Raw genomic sequence first — 15,757 nt, forward strand, 5'->3', positions numbered from 1 at the left:
AATCACTGCGAACTGTTAATGGTATCGTGTACACCACATTTCGTGCAGCATGTCAAGAGCTAAATTGGCTTGAAAACGATACTCATTGGGACACGACAATCGCTGAAGCAATTATTTCTGCATCTCCAAGTCAGATACGCACATTATTTGCTATTATCATTTCAACATGCTTCTCATCGAGCCCACTTGACCTGTGGAACAAATACAAAGATAACATGTCCGAAGATATTTTACATCGAATTCGCGTCAGCTCAAGAAATTACGATCTTGAGGTGAATGAGGAGATCCATAACCAGACTTTGCTCTTGATCGAAGATATGTGTTACCTCATGTGCGGCAGTTTGTTAGTTAGGTTAGGAATGCCAGTGCCAGATCGCGGAATGAATGAGGCATTTAATAGAGAATTGGAACGGGAACATGAATATGATCCACATGAACTAATCCAATCAGTTCAAACGAATGTACCTCTGTTGAATCCTAAGCAGAGGGAAGTCTATGGTACACTGATTAATGCAATTGATGATGGAAATGGCTGATTATTTTTTTTGGATGCCCCCGGTGGAATTGGAAAGACATTCCTCATGTCATTGATTTTGGCTACTGTACGTGCGAGATCCGAAATTGCGGTAGCAATTGCTTTTTCTGGAATAGCGACCACATTGTTAGACGGATGCCGTACGGCTCACTCAGCGTTAAAATTGCCATTAAACCTTCAAACTACTGAACCACCGACATGTAACATTTCGAAAAACTCCGCAATGGCCAAAGTTTTAGTAGCATCAAAAATCATTATATGGGACGAATGCACAATGGCGCACAAATGCGCATTGGAAGCACTAGACCGAACATTAAAATATCTGCGCAATGACTCAAAGTGTTTTGGTGGTGCAATGATTTTATTATCTGGCGATTTCCGACAAATACTACCAGTCATTCCAAGATCTACTGCTGCAGATAAAATAAACGCTTGCCTCAAAGCATCAAATCTGTGGCTATATGTAAAGAAACTTCAACTGTCTGTAAATATGAGAGTTGCATTGTTGAACGATCTATCTGCTGATGATTTCTCGAAGCAATTGCAGACTATCGGTAATGGCCGTGTTCCTGCAGACAAATCGAGCGGTTTGATTTCATTTCCTCCAAATTTTTGCAATTTCGTATCATCAAAAGACGAGCTTATCAACAACATATTCCCGGATATCATTGCTAACCACAAAAATACTAAATGGTTAAGTGAGCGAGCAATTTTGGCCTCTAAAAATAAAGATGTAGATGACCTCAATCTTATAATTCTAAATCAAATCGTGGATACTCTATATTCATTCAAATCTATCGACTGTGCTACAAACGAAGAAGAAGCCACTAATTATCCAACTGAATTTTTAAACTCCTTGGATGTGCCTGGTTTACCACCTCACAATTTAAAAATTAAAGTTGGCTCGGTAGTCATCATGCTTAGAAATTTAAACCAACCAAAGCAGTGCAATGGAACGCGTTTGGTGATAAGAAAACTGATGAGCAATGTGATTCACGCGTCGATACTTAAAGGATAATTTAAAGATGAGGAAGTTATTATTCCAAGGATTCCGATGATCCCAATAGATATGCCCTTTGAGTTTAAACGAAGCGCTAGAGAGAGATAGCAAACGTTTTACAATATGCTGCAGACATGTTTATTTCTAAAAATAAAAAGAAAACATACACAAATAAAATAGTTGTTGCATGCATATTTCATTGTCTTCCGCTTACGTCTTCATTCGTAAACAATGAAGAAAAGGAAGAAAAGACCATGAAAAAATCGTGAGCTACGCAACCTCTTTCGTCAACGTTTGACAAACGACTGACAAGCTGGTATTCCTCGAATGAGGAGCACTCAGCTGATGACTTCACCTATTTGTAATTTCACCATGTTCTGCACTATTCGCTTTTATTGTTTCTGCTGACAGCAAAGTAAAGATTTGGAGCGGCATAGCAAAAATATTTTGCAGACATGTTTGTTTCTAAAAAAGATGTAATTGACAATGAAAAAATCGTGCGATACACAACCTCTTTCGTCAACGTTTGGCAAACGACTGACAAGCGGGTGTTCCTCGAATGAGAAGGCACTGTGGTGAATTCGTCACCTTGTTACTAATTTCACCATGGGTAGAATTACTAACATTACTAATTTCACCATGATCGTGCTCGTTCTGCATGGTCTCTCATCTAGCTTGTGCTCTCAGTGCGCCTTTTTTCTCGCTGTGCACAGCGACCCAACAGCTGTTGAAAATGGCTCTTATCTTCAGTGCAAAGAAATGCGAATTTGGTGGCACCATTAACGGTGATTCCTACCTCAGCTGCTGGCTATGTGATAACTTCGCTCATATAAAATGTGCTGGAGGTGGTCACTTTGGATGTCTTAATGACTTAATATCGAAACGCATGGGCCTTACTTGGTCATGTTCGGCCTGCAGGGAGATTGAGGCGGAACCTTTATGCGCACCTTTATGAGACAAACGAGGAATGGTTTCCAAGATGTTCTGAAGCAATTCAATGCTCTCAACGATAAGTTCCTTACTTTGGAATCGCAATTTCTGGGCCTCGAACTGAGAGTGTCATCAGGGAGGAAAATACCGAACAACAACCTACTGCTGGTCATACCTAGTGGAACGCCTGCCTCTCTCCTACAACCGATGGACTCATTTTCTACTCCTAGTGGCCAACCTTCACCGATGGATGTCCATCCGCCATCGGATGATCCAGCCTTTCTCACGCCTAACAACATAGTAGTTGCCTCAAAAATCCATACCCCTGTCAATTTAACTTCGGACTCAGTTGCCAGTGATGGAATCCCTAACAGTATTCAGCTTCCAGTAGCAAATGATTTTCCGGTCTCTGTTTCATTGAATGGTGATGGATCGGCAGCCTCTTCTAGCTCCTCAGCTCCCGCCTAGAGACTTTTAGGAGTAGCTCCACCAGCTCGCTTTTCCGGTGTCCCACTCAGCGCGGTGGTCCCCCGCAAAGCAATCTTTGTCTCTCGTCTTATTCCCGAAGCCACACCGGCTGATGTCAAACTACATCTAGCTCTTCAATCGACGCCGGATAACTTTATTATAAATACAGTAAATATAAAGACAGTTTATCCTCTTTCGTAGTGACCAGAAGTGTTTTTGTTTTGCGCTCCGTATTTTCCTTTATATTTTGGATAAACACTGGGTTTTTTTCGAAATAATTATTCTTATAATTATTGAATAGCTTGCCGCTTTTCTTAACTATCCTAATACGCGAGTGCATGCCTATTATTTTGTTTAAAATTAAAATCGTATTCATTCGTGCGTCGGTTAGTTGTGTGTTTGTGCTTTTTCTTGTTGTAAGTACGCCCTCACTATTAACCGCTCTCTCTTGTAGTTGCGCTTCTGTCTTTCACTCTATAGCTCGAGTAACTGTTCTCCCTCTCTCGCTCTCAATACTTTCTGTGCAGTGGCGTGCGCTCACTGTTTTAGCTACCGCTGCGCTTGTTCTTTTCTCCTCTCTGCGCTCATCTGTTTTCGATCCCGCTTTAAACATTTCTTTAAGCAATTGGTCGGCACACTGCTATTTGTTTTGTGAAAATAATTTTTATTTATTTTATTTATTTATATATTCAAAATAAATAATAAAATAATGGAATACTTGGTTGTGTGCTCCGCTAAGGCTTGCAAAAAGCAGATCACCCACGACCAGCCGATCATCCCTTGCTGGCTCTGCGATAACGTAGTGCACGCAAAATGTATTGGGTTCTCAGGCCTCGTGGGTGACGCAATTTCGAAGCCTAATGGTCTGCATTACAGTTGCGAGGCATGTCGGTCTATCGAGAATGACATGGTCACGTTTATGAGGCAGACGCGAAAGGGCTTTAAGGAGCTGACCGTGGGCTTTAAAAAGCAGTACGATCGGCTTCTAGCCATGGAATCTCAATTCAGCAGTTTTAAAGTGCTGTCCCTCGACCGCTCGCTGCTGATCAACTGTCTCCGTCCACTCCGATAGTGCAGCAGCTAATTTCGTTCGCTACTCCAAGGGCAACGACAACTGCTGGTGATCAAGTTTCGGCTACCGAATCGATCATCCCGGAGAACATGCAGCCAGTTAGTACTGTAGCGTCCGTGTCTGTCGAGTCCGTTCCAAAGCCCATCCCATCTATTTCGATCCCACCAGTTAATAAACGTCCCGGACCACCGGATATTGCCGTCACAGGTACCAGATCTGTGGTGCCAAAACCTCTGGTGGGAGTCCCACCAAAGCGGCAAGTTTTTGTCTCTCGGCTTGCCCCTGACCTCACATCTAATGATGTAACTGCTTTTATACAAAGCAAAATAAAAGCCGTTGGCTTAAAGGTGGAGAAGTTTAATTTCTCATATGCCAGGCAGATATCCTCTTTCAAGATTAGCGTGTCTCCAACTCATTTCGGGACCATTTGCTCTTCCAAATTTTGGCCAGAGCACCTGGTTGTGAAAGAGTTTAAGGCTAAGAAGAAAAATAGGCCCCCCATAACTCTTCCTAGTAGTGAGGCCAGTGGTCCTTCCTCCTCTGCTCCATTCCCCTCTTCCCACTGCAATTCCTTGCAGTCAAAAAACTAACATCCCTCTTTGTAGCCTATCAAAATGCTCGCGGCTTACGTAGTAAGCTGAGCACTCTTTTTATGGATAGTTTCACATTTTCATCCCATGTTATTGTTTTTACCGAAACCTGGTTAAAGCCGGACATTCTTAGTTCCGAAGTTTTGGCAGATCGGTACACAATTTATAGGAATGATCGTTCGTCTCGACGTGGAGGAGGGGTTCTGATTGCAGTAAACTCTAACTTTACGTCGGAACTTTTCATAGTCCAGGTCTCACAAGACCTGGAATTCCTCTGTGTTAGACTGATTCTTCCCGGCCAGTCTATTTATGTCACTTGCTCGTATATTCCACCGTCTTCGGATGTACTAATATACGAGCAGCATTTGTCTGCCTTAAAAACTGTTTCTTCCTCGCNGCGTAATGGTCTGCATTACAGTTGCGAGGCATGTCGGTCTATCGAGAATGACATGGTCACGTTTATGAGGCAGACGCGAAAGGGCTTTAAGGAGCTGACCGTGGGCTTTAAAAAGCAGTACGATCGGCTTCTAGCCATGGAATCTCAATTCAGCAGTTTTAAAGTGCTGAATGAGTCTCCTAGGCGCAAAAAAGTCACTCCTCGTGATCTGCAAGTGCCTGTCCCTCGACCGCTCGCTGCTGATCAACTGTCTCCGTCCACTCCGATAGTGCAGCAGCTAATTTCGTTCGCTACTCCAAGGGCAACGACAACTGCTGGTGATCAAGTTTCGGCTTCCGAATCGATCATCTCGGAGAACATGCAGCCAGTTAGTACTGTAGCGTCCGTGTCTGTCGAGTCCGTTCCAAAGCCCATCCCATCTATTTCGATCCCACCAGTTAATAAACGTCCCGGACCACCGGATATTGCCGTCACAGGTACCAGATCTGTGGTGCCAAAACCTCTGGTGGGAGTCCCACCAAAGCGGCAAGTTTTTGTCTCTCGGCTTGCCCCTGACCTCACATCTAATGATGTAACTGCTTTTATACAAAGCAAAATAAAAGCCGTTGGCTTAAATGTGGAGAAGTTTAATTTCTCATATGCCAGGGAGATATCCTCTTTCAAGATTAGCGTGTCTCCAACTCATTTCGGGACCATTTGCTCTTCCAAATTTTGGCCAGAGCACCTGGTTGTGAAAGAGTTTAAGGCTAAGAAGAAAAATAGGCCCCCCATAACTCTTCCTAGTAGTGAGGCCAGTGGTCCTTCCTCCTCTGCTCCATTCCCCTCTTCCCACTGCAATTCCTTGCAGTCAAAAAACTAACATCCCTCTTTGTAGCCTATCAAAATGCTCGCGGCTTACGTAGTAAGCTGAGCTCTCTTTTTATGGATAGTTTCACATTTTCATCCCATGTTATTGTGTTTACCGAAACCTGGTTAAAGCCGGACATTCTTAGTTCCGAAGTTTTGGCAGATCGGTACACAATTTATAGGAATGATCGTTCGTCTCGACGTGGAGGAGGGGTTCTGATTGCAGTAAACTCTAACTTTGCGTCGGAACTTTTCATAGTCCAGGTCTCACAAGACCTGGAATTCCTCTGTGTTAGACTGATTCTTCCCGGCCAGTCTATTTATATCACTTGCTCGTATATTCCACCGTCTTCGGATGTACTAATATACGAGCAGCATTTGTCTGCCTTTAAAACTGTTTCTTCCTCGCTATCAGATAAAGACCATTTAATAGTTCTTGGGGATTTCAACCTGCCAGGTACTGTCTGGTCTTCGGTTAACGAGTCAAACAACCTTGTGCCCATGTCACGACATGAGTTTATTGATGGCTTATTAGACCTGTCCCTGTCTCAAGTCAACCATGTAAAAAACTCCTTGGGTCGATTGCTTGATCTGTGCTTTGTCTCGGATCCGACCGTAGCGTTGTTAACACGAGCACTCCCGCTCACTATACCTGAAGACTGCTATCATCCTACTGTATCGGATCGTACGGGTAGGCTATCTGAACGCGTCCGCTGCTTTCGTAAAGCCGAGTTTACGAAGCTCAATAACTTAATTAGAAATTTTGATTCCGCTCTGTGCTCGTGCACTGACGTCATTGAAGGCACAAACATTTTTTACAATGTACTTTTGACACGTGTGTCCCACTTTCATGTCCGACTTGATCTGCGAAACCTCCTTGGTTCACCAAAGAGTTATCCAGTCTAAAAAATCTAAAATCATGACTATTTAAAAATCTCAAGAAGTTGGTTCTCCCTCTTCTCTTTCTAATTACTTAATAGCTCGGTCAAATTTCACTGTTCTTAATGCTCAATGCTATAGGAACTACCTCCTTCGATGCAGGATACGTTTTTCACAGGACCCTAAACAGTTTTACAGCTTTGTAAACAGTAAGCGTAGAACGTCCGCACATCCATCCTCGCTATCATTTTTGAATATGTCGGCAAACAATGATCAGGCAATCGCCGATCTTTTTGCACAATTTTTTCAAACCACCTATTCCCAGGAAAGCTACCCAGGTCATATGTATCCATATAGTTTACCAAGGTCGAATGGCATTTTCTGCCCTTTGTTAAATGAAGGCTCCTTACTTCATGAACTTCAATTAGTTAAGCCGGTATTCTCACCGGGCCCTGACGGAGTTCCCGGCTGTGTACTCAGGTACTGTGCCGAGTCTCTCTGCGGACCTTTGCTTAAACTATTCACTCTATCTATCCATTCTTCTAGCTTTCCCCCCATCTGGAAGGAATCCTTTATAATTCCTCTCCATAAGAAAGGTAGCAAGTCTGACGCTAAAAACTATAGAGGTATATCTAAGTTATCCGCTATTCCTAAAATGTTCGAGAAACTTTTAACTCCGCACTTGCATCATCTCTGCAAATCACTTATATCTCCAGCTCAGCACGGATTTATACGGCGACGATCAACAACCACTAATCTTTTAGAGTTCACCTCCTTTGTAATTAAAGGCTTCCAAAGTAACTTGCAGACGGATGTTATTTACACTGACTTCAGTAAGGCATTCGATTCCGTAAACCATTCTCTTCTTGCACAAAAGCTCAACCTTCTAGGGTTTCCGCCCAATCTGTTGAGATGGATTTCTAGCTACCTGTGTTCTAGGTCTCAAAGGGTCCTTTTCAAAAACTCCGTATCTTTACCTGTTATGGTTACTTCTGGAGTACCACAGGGTAGCCATTTAGGCCCCTTACTTTTCACACTCTTTATTAATGACCTGCCTTCTGTATTAACAAATTCTCGAGTACTTATGTATGCGGATGATGTTAAACTCTGTGTCCAGTATAAGGACATTTCATTTCACTCTCGTTTGCAATCTGATCTCAATAGCTTTCAGNTTTTTCACAGGACCCTAAACAGTTTTACAGCTTTGTAAACAGTAAGCGTAGAACGTCCGCACATCCATCCTCGCTATCATTTTTGAATATGTCGGCAAACAATGATCAGGCAATCGCCGATCTTTTTGCACAATTTTTTCAAACCACCTATTCCCAGGAAAGCTACCCAGGTCATATGTATCCATATAGTTTACCAAGGTCGAATGGCATTTTCTGCCCTTTGTTAAATGAAGGCTCCTTACTTCATGAACTTCAATTAGTTAAGCCGGTATTCTCACCGGGCCCTGACGGAGTTCCCGGCTGTGTACTCAGGTACTGTGCCGAGTCTCTCTGCGGACCTTTGCTTAAACTATTCACTCTATCTATCCATTCTTCTAGCTTTCCCCCCATCTGGAAGGAATCCTTTATAATTCCTCTCCATAAGAAAGGTAGCAAGTCTGACGCTAAAAACTATAGAGGTATATCTAAGTTATCCGCTATTCCTAATATGTTCGAGAAAATGTTAACTCCGCATTTGCAGCATCTCTGCAAATCACTTATATCTCCAGCTCAGCACGGATTTATACGGCGACGATCAACAACCACTAATCTTTTAGAGTTCACCTCCTTTGTAATTAAAGGCTTCCAAAGTAACTTGCAGACGGATGTTATTTACACTGACTTCAGTAAGGCATTCGATTCCGTAAACCATTCTCTTCTTGCACAAAAGCTCAACCTTCTAGGGTTTCCGCCCAATCTGTTGAGATGGATTTCTAGCTACCTGTGTTCTAGGTCTCAAAGGGTCCTTTTCAAAAACTCCGTATCTTTACCTGTTATGGTTACTTCTGGAGTACCACAGGGTAGCCATTTAGGCCCCTTACTTTTCACACTCTTTATTAATGACCTGCCTTCTGTATTAAAAAATTCTCGAGTACTTATGTATGCGGATGATGTTAAACTCTGTGTCCAGTATAAGGACACTTCATTTCACTCTCGCTTGCAATCTGATCTCAATAGCTTTCAGTCATGGACGACACGTTTATACAATGTTGAATTACGGAGCTTCACGTTACAATACTGGAAAATAGCGAGGTCGGGGAAGGACCGAGGAATGTGGGAGACGCCATCAAGAGAACTCTCTTAATGTAACCAACTACTAGATCCACAATTTGATCTGGGGTTCAATTTCAAAAGACTTGTGTAAAGATGGTACCATTTATTTCGGTACCATGTGCTTGGGTTTATAAAGAGGTGGTCAAAGGAATTTGAGGACCCCTATATAACGAAGACTCTCTATATCTCGCTTGTTCGTCCGATTTTAGAATACGGCTCATGTGTATGGTGCCCTCAGTACAACATACATCAGGACCGAATCAGTACAGAAAAACTTTTTATTATTTGCCCTACGGGGCCTCAACTGGGATGCAACTGTGAGACTGCCATCCTACCGTAGTAGACTTCTTTTAATAACTCTTCCATCCTTAGTTAGTCGTAGGAAAATGCTTGGTGTAATTTTTATGCACAACTTGATCAAGGGGGATGTAGACAGCCCTGACTTGCTGAGCCGCATAAACTTTACGATTCGGTAATCTGGGTGATCTTTGAAATAAGGAAACAAGGAAGGTGATACATCTAGCTTAATACGGAGTGTGCTTGGGAAATCCCAAAATACGAGCCTAATATTAAGGGAGATGCACATTATATCCTCAACTAACTCCCTTCCTCTTCTTAAATCTCTTATACTAGCCTACCTCTCCCGTAATTAGTTTCATTTTAGTTTTGTTTGGTAATTTTTGCTTGCTTAGCTATAGTAGCTCTAGTCTAGTTATGTTTAGCTCTAATTTTCCTCGAATATTAGCCTAACATCTATATTTCCTGCATGCTCGCGACCGGTTCGGTTAATCGCGCCGCGAGTCATGCGGTAGCGCCCCTCGGTCGGTTGGGCGGGAGGAGGGCTGCGTTCTGCTGGGTTCCGCGCGTAACAGGCTTTGGCTTGGTGTCGCATTGGCCACTTGATGGTGCAATCATTGCATATCAACGTCTAGACATTTAATTTTACACATAAGCTCACATACACATATCTCATCTTTCAAAATTCTTCTTCCCGATTCTCTTGTATCCAACGCTTTGGAACCGGCTGCATGGCCAGATCACAATATTATGCATGAATTTCTGCCAGAGACTCTACCCAAAATCCTCGAGTTACTCTTCCTAAGATTTAAAAAAACTAAGGAACCATTTCTCCATCCAAAATCAGAACGTACGCAGTCTTTTAGGTAAATTGTCTAAAATACATACGGACAGTGCCTCTTTTGAGCCATAACTGAAGCCTGGCTTAACTCCTCTGTCTCCGATCACGAAATTCTCGTCCAAAAGTTCTCCACTTATAGAAAGGATCGTCCATCATTCGCTGGTGGGGTTCTTATTGCAGTGAAAACGGCATTTGCGTCGGAGCTGTTTCCATTCAACAACATCCATGGTATCGAATTCGTTGCAGTCAAAATCCGTATTGGAACAGCATATATATTTTTGACCTGTTCTTATATCCCACCCAGATCTGATGCCGTTGTTTATTTGAACCACCTTTCTGCAATTCGTTCTTTAGTTTCTGCCTTAGGCTGTGCTGATCAGATACTATTCATGGGTGACTTCAACATCCCATCTCTATCTTGGCAACAGGATGAATCAAACATGTTGCTACCTGTAATTCAACATGATTTCGTCGAGGGGGTAACTGACGTCTCGCTTGCTCAAGTTAACTCTGTCACAAATAATAGAGATAGACTGTTAGATCCCATCTTTGTCAGCGATGCCTCTCGTACAACGGTTTTAAGAGACAATCCGATATATTTTCCCGAAGATCCGCATCATCCCACTTTATCTATATTTTTCGAGGTCTCTAATACTAACACCATTTTACATTCAAAAAGTCGTATAAAGTGTTTTCGCAAAACTAATTTTATCGATCTTTGTCTACATCTCTCGCAAGTTGATTGGTCCTTTCTTCAGTCCTCATCACATATAGAGCCTACTGTCAATGTTTTACGAAACATTATACTCTGCCCTCGATACCTACGTCCCTGAAGTAACCGTCAAGTCACACAACTTGACATTGATGAATTAAGCGTTTGATGTTCGAATAACCTACTTTTCTTAAACCATTCCAAGTGCAAACGTATGACTTTTCACCGCCGTGCACCAAATTTTGTCTCCTATTCTCTAGGACACCATGTTCTGGATCGAATCCCCACATCAAATGACTTAGCAGCAGGGACCGCAAATTACAGTTATGAAGGCTAAATTGAAGTAAATAAATCAATGTGAAGGATATATGTTACAGCAACATAAATAATACCGAAAATTATATTTCAGTCATGGCTATCTATATCAGCCAAAAACATCTATTTACGATTTGTATATTAAAAATGATTTTTAATTATTATTTTTTATTTTTTCAATAAAAATCAGAATTAAGAGTTATTTTTAGTTTATACTTTTAAAATTAAAAAATAAGAATTAATTATTATTTTTATAATAAAAATCAATTATAAGAGTTTTTTTATTTTTATTATAAAAGTAGAAAATAAGAGTTATTCCGTAACTTTTATTTTAAAATTGATTATCCTTTGAACTGAGTGGTTTGATATCATGAATCTATGTATATTCCTGATCCTTGAGAAAATACCTTTCATGTGATACATCGCATGTCCGTCAAGGACGAATTTTAGGGATCTCACTATTTTCCTTTATATTTAGTTTAGAGCTTTCATAATAAGTTGGCAAAGGTCAGCCATTGTGTTTCTGTTTCCATAAGTCAGCAATTTGTTTACAGTTAAAACACGTTTTTTATTACTCGCACTGGGCACTTTACTTAAGCTTTGATAACCGAATTGCACTATGGGGAAATTGACCACTTGTTGTGGCCAAACTTAATAAATTGAAAACGAAACAAAATTGTTCTATGTAGTGGTTTGATATTAATAAGATCATATTAATGAGACGATGGTATGTTACAAAATGGTCGTGGCAACGCCTTCTCTTCAGTGTAAAATCACAATTTTTTTTTTTTAATTTGCCGAACAACAAATTAAGGAAGACAGACATGGCTCAATCGACTAAGCGATTGATGCTGATCAAGAATATATGTGGGCTGGGTTTTGCCAATTGCGATCCCTAGACAAAACACCAAAACGAGCAAGGGCGAATTCGCGTCATTGCGAATTCCAAACAAGAGAGCAAACGCAAAGAGAAGACGACGGAGAGCGAGAGCGGATAACCGACCGGCGAGAGAACGCTGAGAGGGGAGTTTCTATCCAACCTCCGACGTAAAAGGTTGTGTGCGAGACCGGACGACGAACGACGCAGATATCTAATTCTTGTACCGTTATACCATACTTAATCACTTATTAACCTTTACTTATAAACAATAAACATAAACCCCCACATATATATACTTTATGGGGTCGGAAACGTTTCCTTCTGGGCGATACATACAACCGTTATTCCCCACAAATACAATATACAATTAACCCCTACGTGATCGTCTCATTTAAACATCTCTCACAAGCTCCCCCCCCCCCCATGATTAGTTTTAGTTTTAGTGCAAATAGTTGTGATATTTAACTCGTTGACATTTAGTTAAGCCCAAAGCACGCATATCCACATTTTCGTTAAGATCTTAAATAAATTGAGATCACAAAGTTTTGTTGGATGGGTCCGAAGACAGTTTTCTTTTTTATTATGTCATTAATTAAACTATTATCCATAGAAATTTACTAATTGATGTAGTCTTACATTAGATTGATTGCGAAAACGTTCTTCCTTAATCTGATATAATTTATGGCCTTTTGAGTTGACATAAAATGGATACGTTGCTGATTTTTTAAGTACAATTTTATTTCCTAGTGTGAAATGCATAATGTCAACAGCATTCATATTATTTTCTTGTACTTGAGACATGGGCGCAATAGCTTTAATTTCTGTATATCCATTCCTTGCATTTCGTTGCTCAACAATATTTAAATTTGTTTCATTGGCAATATTTTGATACGATTTTTGTCGCATTAGACCAATAATAAAGGCTTTAACTATGTGTTGAAGATTTGTAGAGCCTTCGATTTTTGCGTATATATCTTTTATTCCTATAACCTTGCAAATAGTTTGTATTGCACGATGGCATATTAATCCATGGCCCTCAGGTTTTTTGAAACAATATATCTTAGTCTTTCCAAAACCAGTAAAAAAATCATGGTATATGGTCCTGTTTTCACAAAGACTAATATTAATTAGTTTTTGACCTGCTCGATTTTTCGACTTTCGAAGCGCAGTTCGAACTTCTGGGGCTTTGACTGTTGCAAACCCTGCCAACCCATTCCCATTACCAGTAACGGATAAAACAGAATATCTACGTTTCCTTCCCATATTTCCTTTCATAATAAAAACAATTTTATTCTCCAGTACCCGGGTATCAAATGAACTGAATTCTTCTTCTCCCACAGTATCGGGGGGGCCAATGCTTCTGCCTGGCATTTTACTTCCCGACCATCCACGATCTATTGAATTTAACTTCACCATTCTAAAGTTACTCAATGAATCGCGCAACTTAAAAATTCCATTTTCTCTGTCCAGGTTGTCAGCTAGTTTTTGCTGATATATGAGCTCATTTCCACGGATTATGGGCGAATTTAAGCCGGGCCATATGCAATTATTTTTCCCAAGTCCTATAGTTTGTCCTTTATTTAGATCCTTCGCTACTTTTTTTCCAGTTCCTTTCCCACGACCTCTTTTTTTTCCAGCATTGCTGACTGCAGTTACTCCTCGCCAAATGTCCTCGGCAGGCACTAAAAAATACAAGTGGTTTAAATAAATGTTTTTGGTTGATAGGTAATATGAATCTATTCTTTTGAATAAAAAAATATATATATTTATAAAAGAGAGGTTCATTATACCCGGTACTCGAATAGTAAATAGGGTATATTGTATTTGTGGGAAATAACGGATGTTTGTAACGCACACAAGGAAACGTTTGCGACCCTATAATGTATTTATATTTTTGATCAGCATCAGTAGCCGACCCATGTCTGTCTGTCCGTCCTGATGAGCGCCTAGTACTCAGAGACAATAAAAGCTAGAGCCACCAAATGTTGCCTTCAGACTTCTGTATGCTCACACTGAAACCAGTGTATTTAAAAAATTAGCCCAGCCCGCCCGAAGACCTCACAAAGCTACAATTTTGAAGATAAAAGAAAACTAAAAATTCCACATTGAAGAAATTAATTTGCAGTGGCTTTTGTTTTTTTTCACATTCTCTCATTCACAATCTGCTTCTGCAGTGTGTGGCCTGGTCTCTGCCTCTGTCGCGGATTTGCCTCTGACGTGGATCTGTAGTGTGCGGCTCTAGGGGAGGGGGGCTAGCGAAAATAGCGTGTTGGCGTGAGTTATGTAGATGTAGATGACATTTGTAAAAAAATGTAAAATGTCATATGTAAAATTCAAAAATAAAAACAATATGGTACAGGTACACTGAGTGTCGAGTATAAAAGTTTTTTTTTTTTTTTTGAGGTTTTAAGTTACCGCTCTACCCTTAGGTAGAGGGGAATTATTTGGCCACCCGCCTTTACAAGGGGGAAATCGCCACGTCGTAATATGTAACTTGTTACAGCTTTGCTCCAATACTTACCTGGCGTAGAGGTTATTTTCCCCACGTGCTTGCAGTGTGCCCAGACACTCACAGATGAGTATAAAAGTTATGACGCGTAAGATGCGTCTCACACGTAGCTCCTCGTTTTAATTCTAAGTTTTCTACATCTGTCATCCACATCTATGTATATATACAATTAATTTCATCATTCTGGATATAATAATGATTATCCCAATTTGGTGATCTGAAAGATACGGTCCTTCCCTACTTAATGGCATTTTTATGTTTCTTTTATCATCAAAATTGTGGATACAGCAGATTTTTGCTCTTTGCGGGGGCGGAAGTGGGCTGGGCAATATTGTGAAATAAACTTGTAACAGTGTGAGCATTCACATATGTACATACCCGAATTACTCTTCGAGAACCGGGTATAAAAAAGGACCTTGGAAAAGGGGTGAGAAAGGTCGGAATAGTTGGAGAGCTCTTTCGTTGGGAACGGCTAAGATTTTTTTGGAGTAGTCAGCTGTTTTTATATATACAAAAATTGTTGTTAACTGCTTAACTGATTTAAGTGTAAGATGGCATTGCAATATATGTACATACATATGCATGTATGTATATATGTACATACATATGCATAGAGCATTCTAGTCATGTGGTCTCGATAACTGAGTGCGATGTTTTTCCCGGTAAATCTCATCTGCAAATAACTACATATATAGGAATATTCTTCAAACATTGTATATAATTTCAGAGGAACTGGAGCATAGGGGTCCTACCGATTCGGTGGATTATTGAATTATGTAATCTTACAATATAATGTATATTGTGTGTATTGGGTAATATATAATTTGATTTGAATGAAGTGGTTTCAGGAATTAGAGGTGGCTTGTATATGTACATACGAGATCATTTATAATTGCGAATATATTAAACCAAAAATTTAATGACAATAGGGATAAAAAATACTTGTGTACATACATACATTTGTATAGAATTCATTACGACATTAGAAACTATGAAGATACATATGTATGTAGGTATGTATTAACAAAAAACTAAACTTACGTTTGTTAAAAAAACTAGTATTTCGCAGGAAGATATTTGACAAAAAAGACGGCTGGGTGTTCGAAAGTATGGGATTTCTGTTCAGTAGAGATGCTCTCCAAGTTAGGCAAATCGTTCTCAACGAAGCCTGATTCATTTTGTTTTGTATTGTATCGTATTGAATTGAATTATATAAATTTAT

The 15,757-nt window shown here is 40.4% G+C and overlaps 1 protein-coding gene and 1 long non-coding RNA gene across 2 annotated transcripts; one reads left to right on the forward strand and one right to left on the reverse strand.

The window, feature by feature from the left end:
- Nucleotides 1-12,604: 12,604 nt before the first annotated feature.
- LOC117590058 (28S ribosomal protein S5, mitochondrial) lies at nt 12,605-15,757 on the reverse strand. Its single transcript, XM_034282379.1, has 2 exons — nt 15,577-15,757; nt 12,605-13,708 (listed from the first exon to the last, which is right to left on the reverse strand). Exons 1-2 carry the CDS (start codon nt 15,710-15,712, stop codon nt 12,627-12,629), a joined length of 1,218 nt encoding a protein of 405 aa, XP_034138270.1. The 5' UTR covers nt 15,713-15,757; the 3' UTR covers nt 12,605-12,626.
- Nucleotides 14,896-15,369, forward strand: LOC117590060. The gene is made up of 2 exons (XR_004574261.1): nt 14,896-15,197; nt 15,263-15,369. It is a non-coding gene; the product is annotated as an uncharacterized LOC117590060 (long non-coding RNA).

Source organism: Drosophila guanche, unplaced genomic scaffold (assembly GCF_900245975.1).
Source record: "Drosophila guanche unplaced genomic scaffold, DGUA_6, whole genome shotgun sequence".
NCBI lineage: Eukaryota > Metazoa > Arthropoda > Insecta > Diptera > Drosophilidae > Drosophila > Drosophila guanche.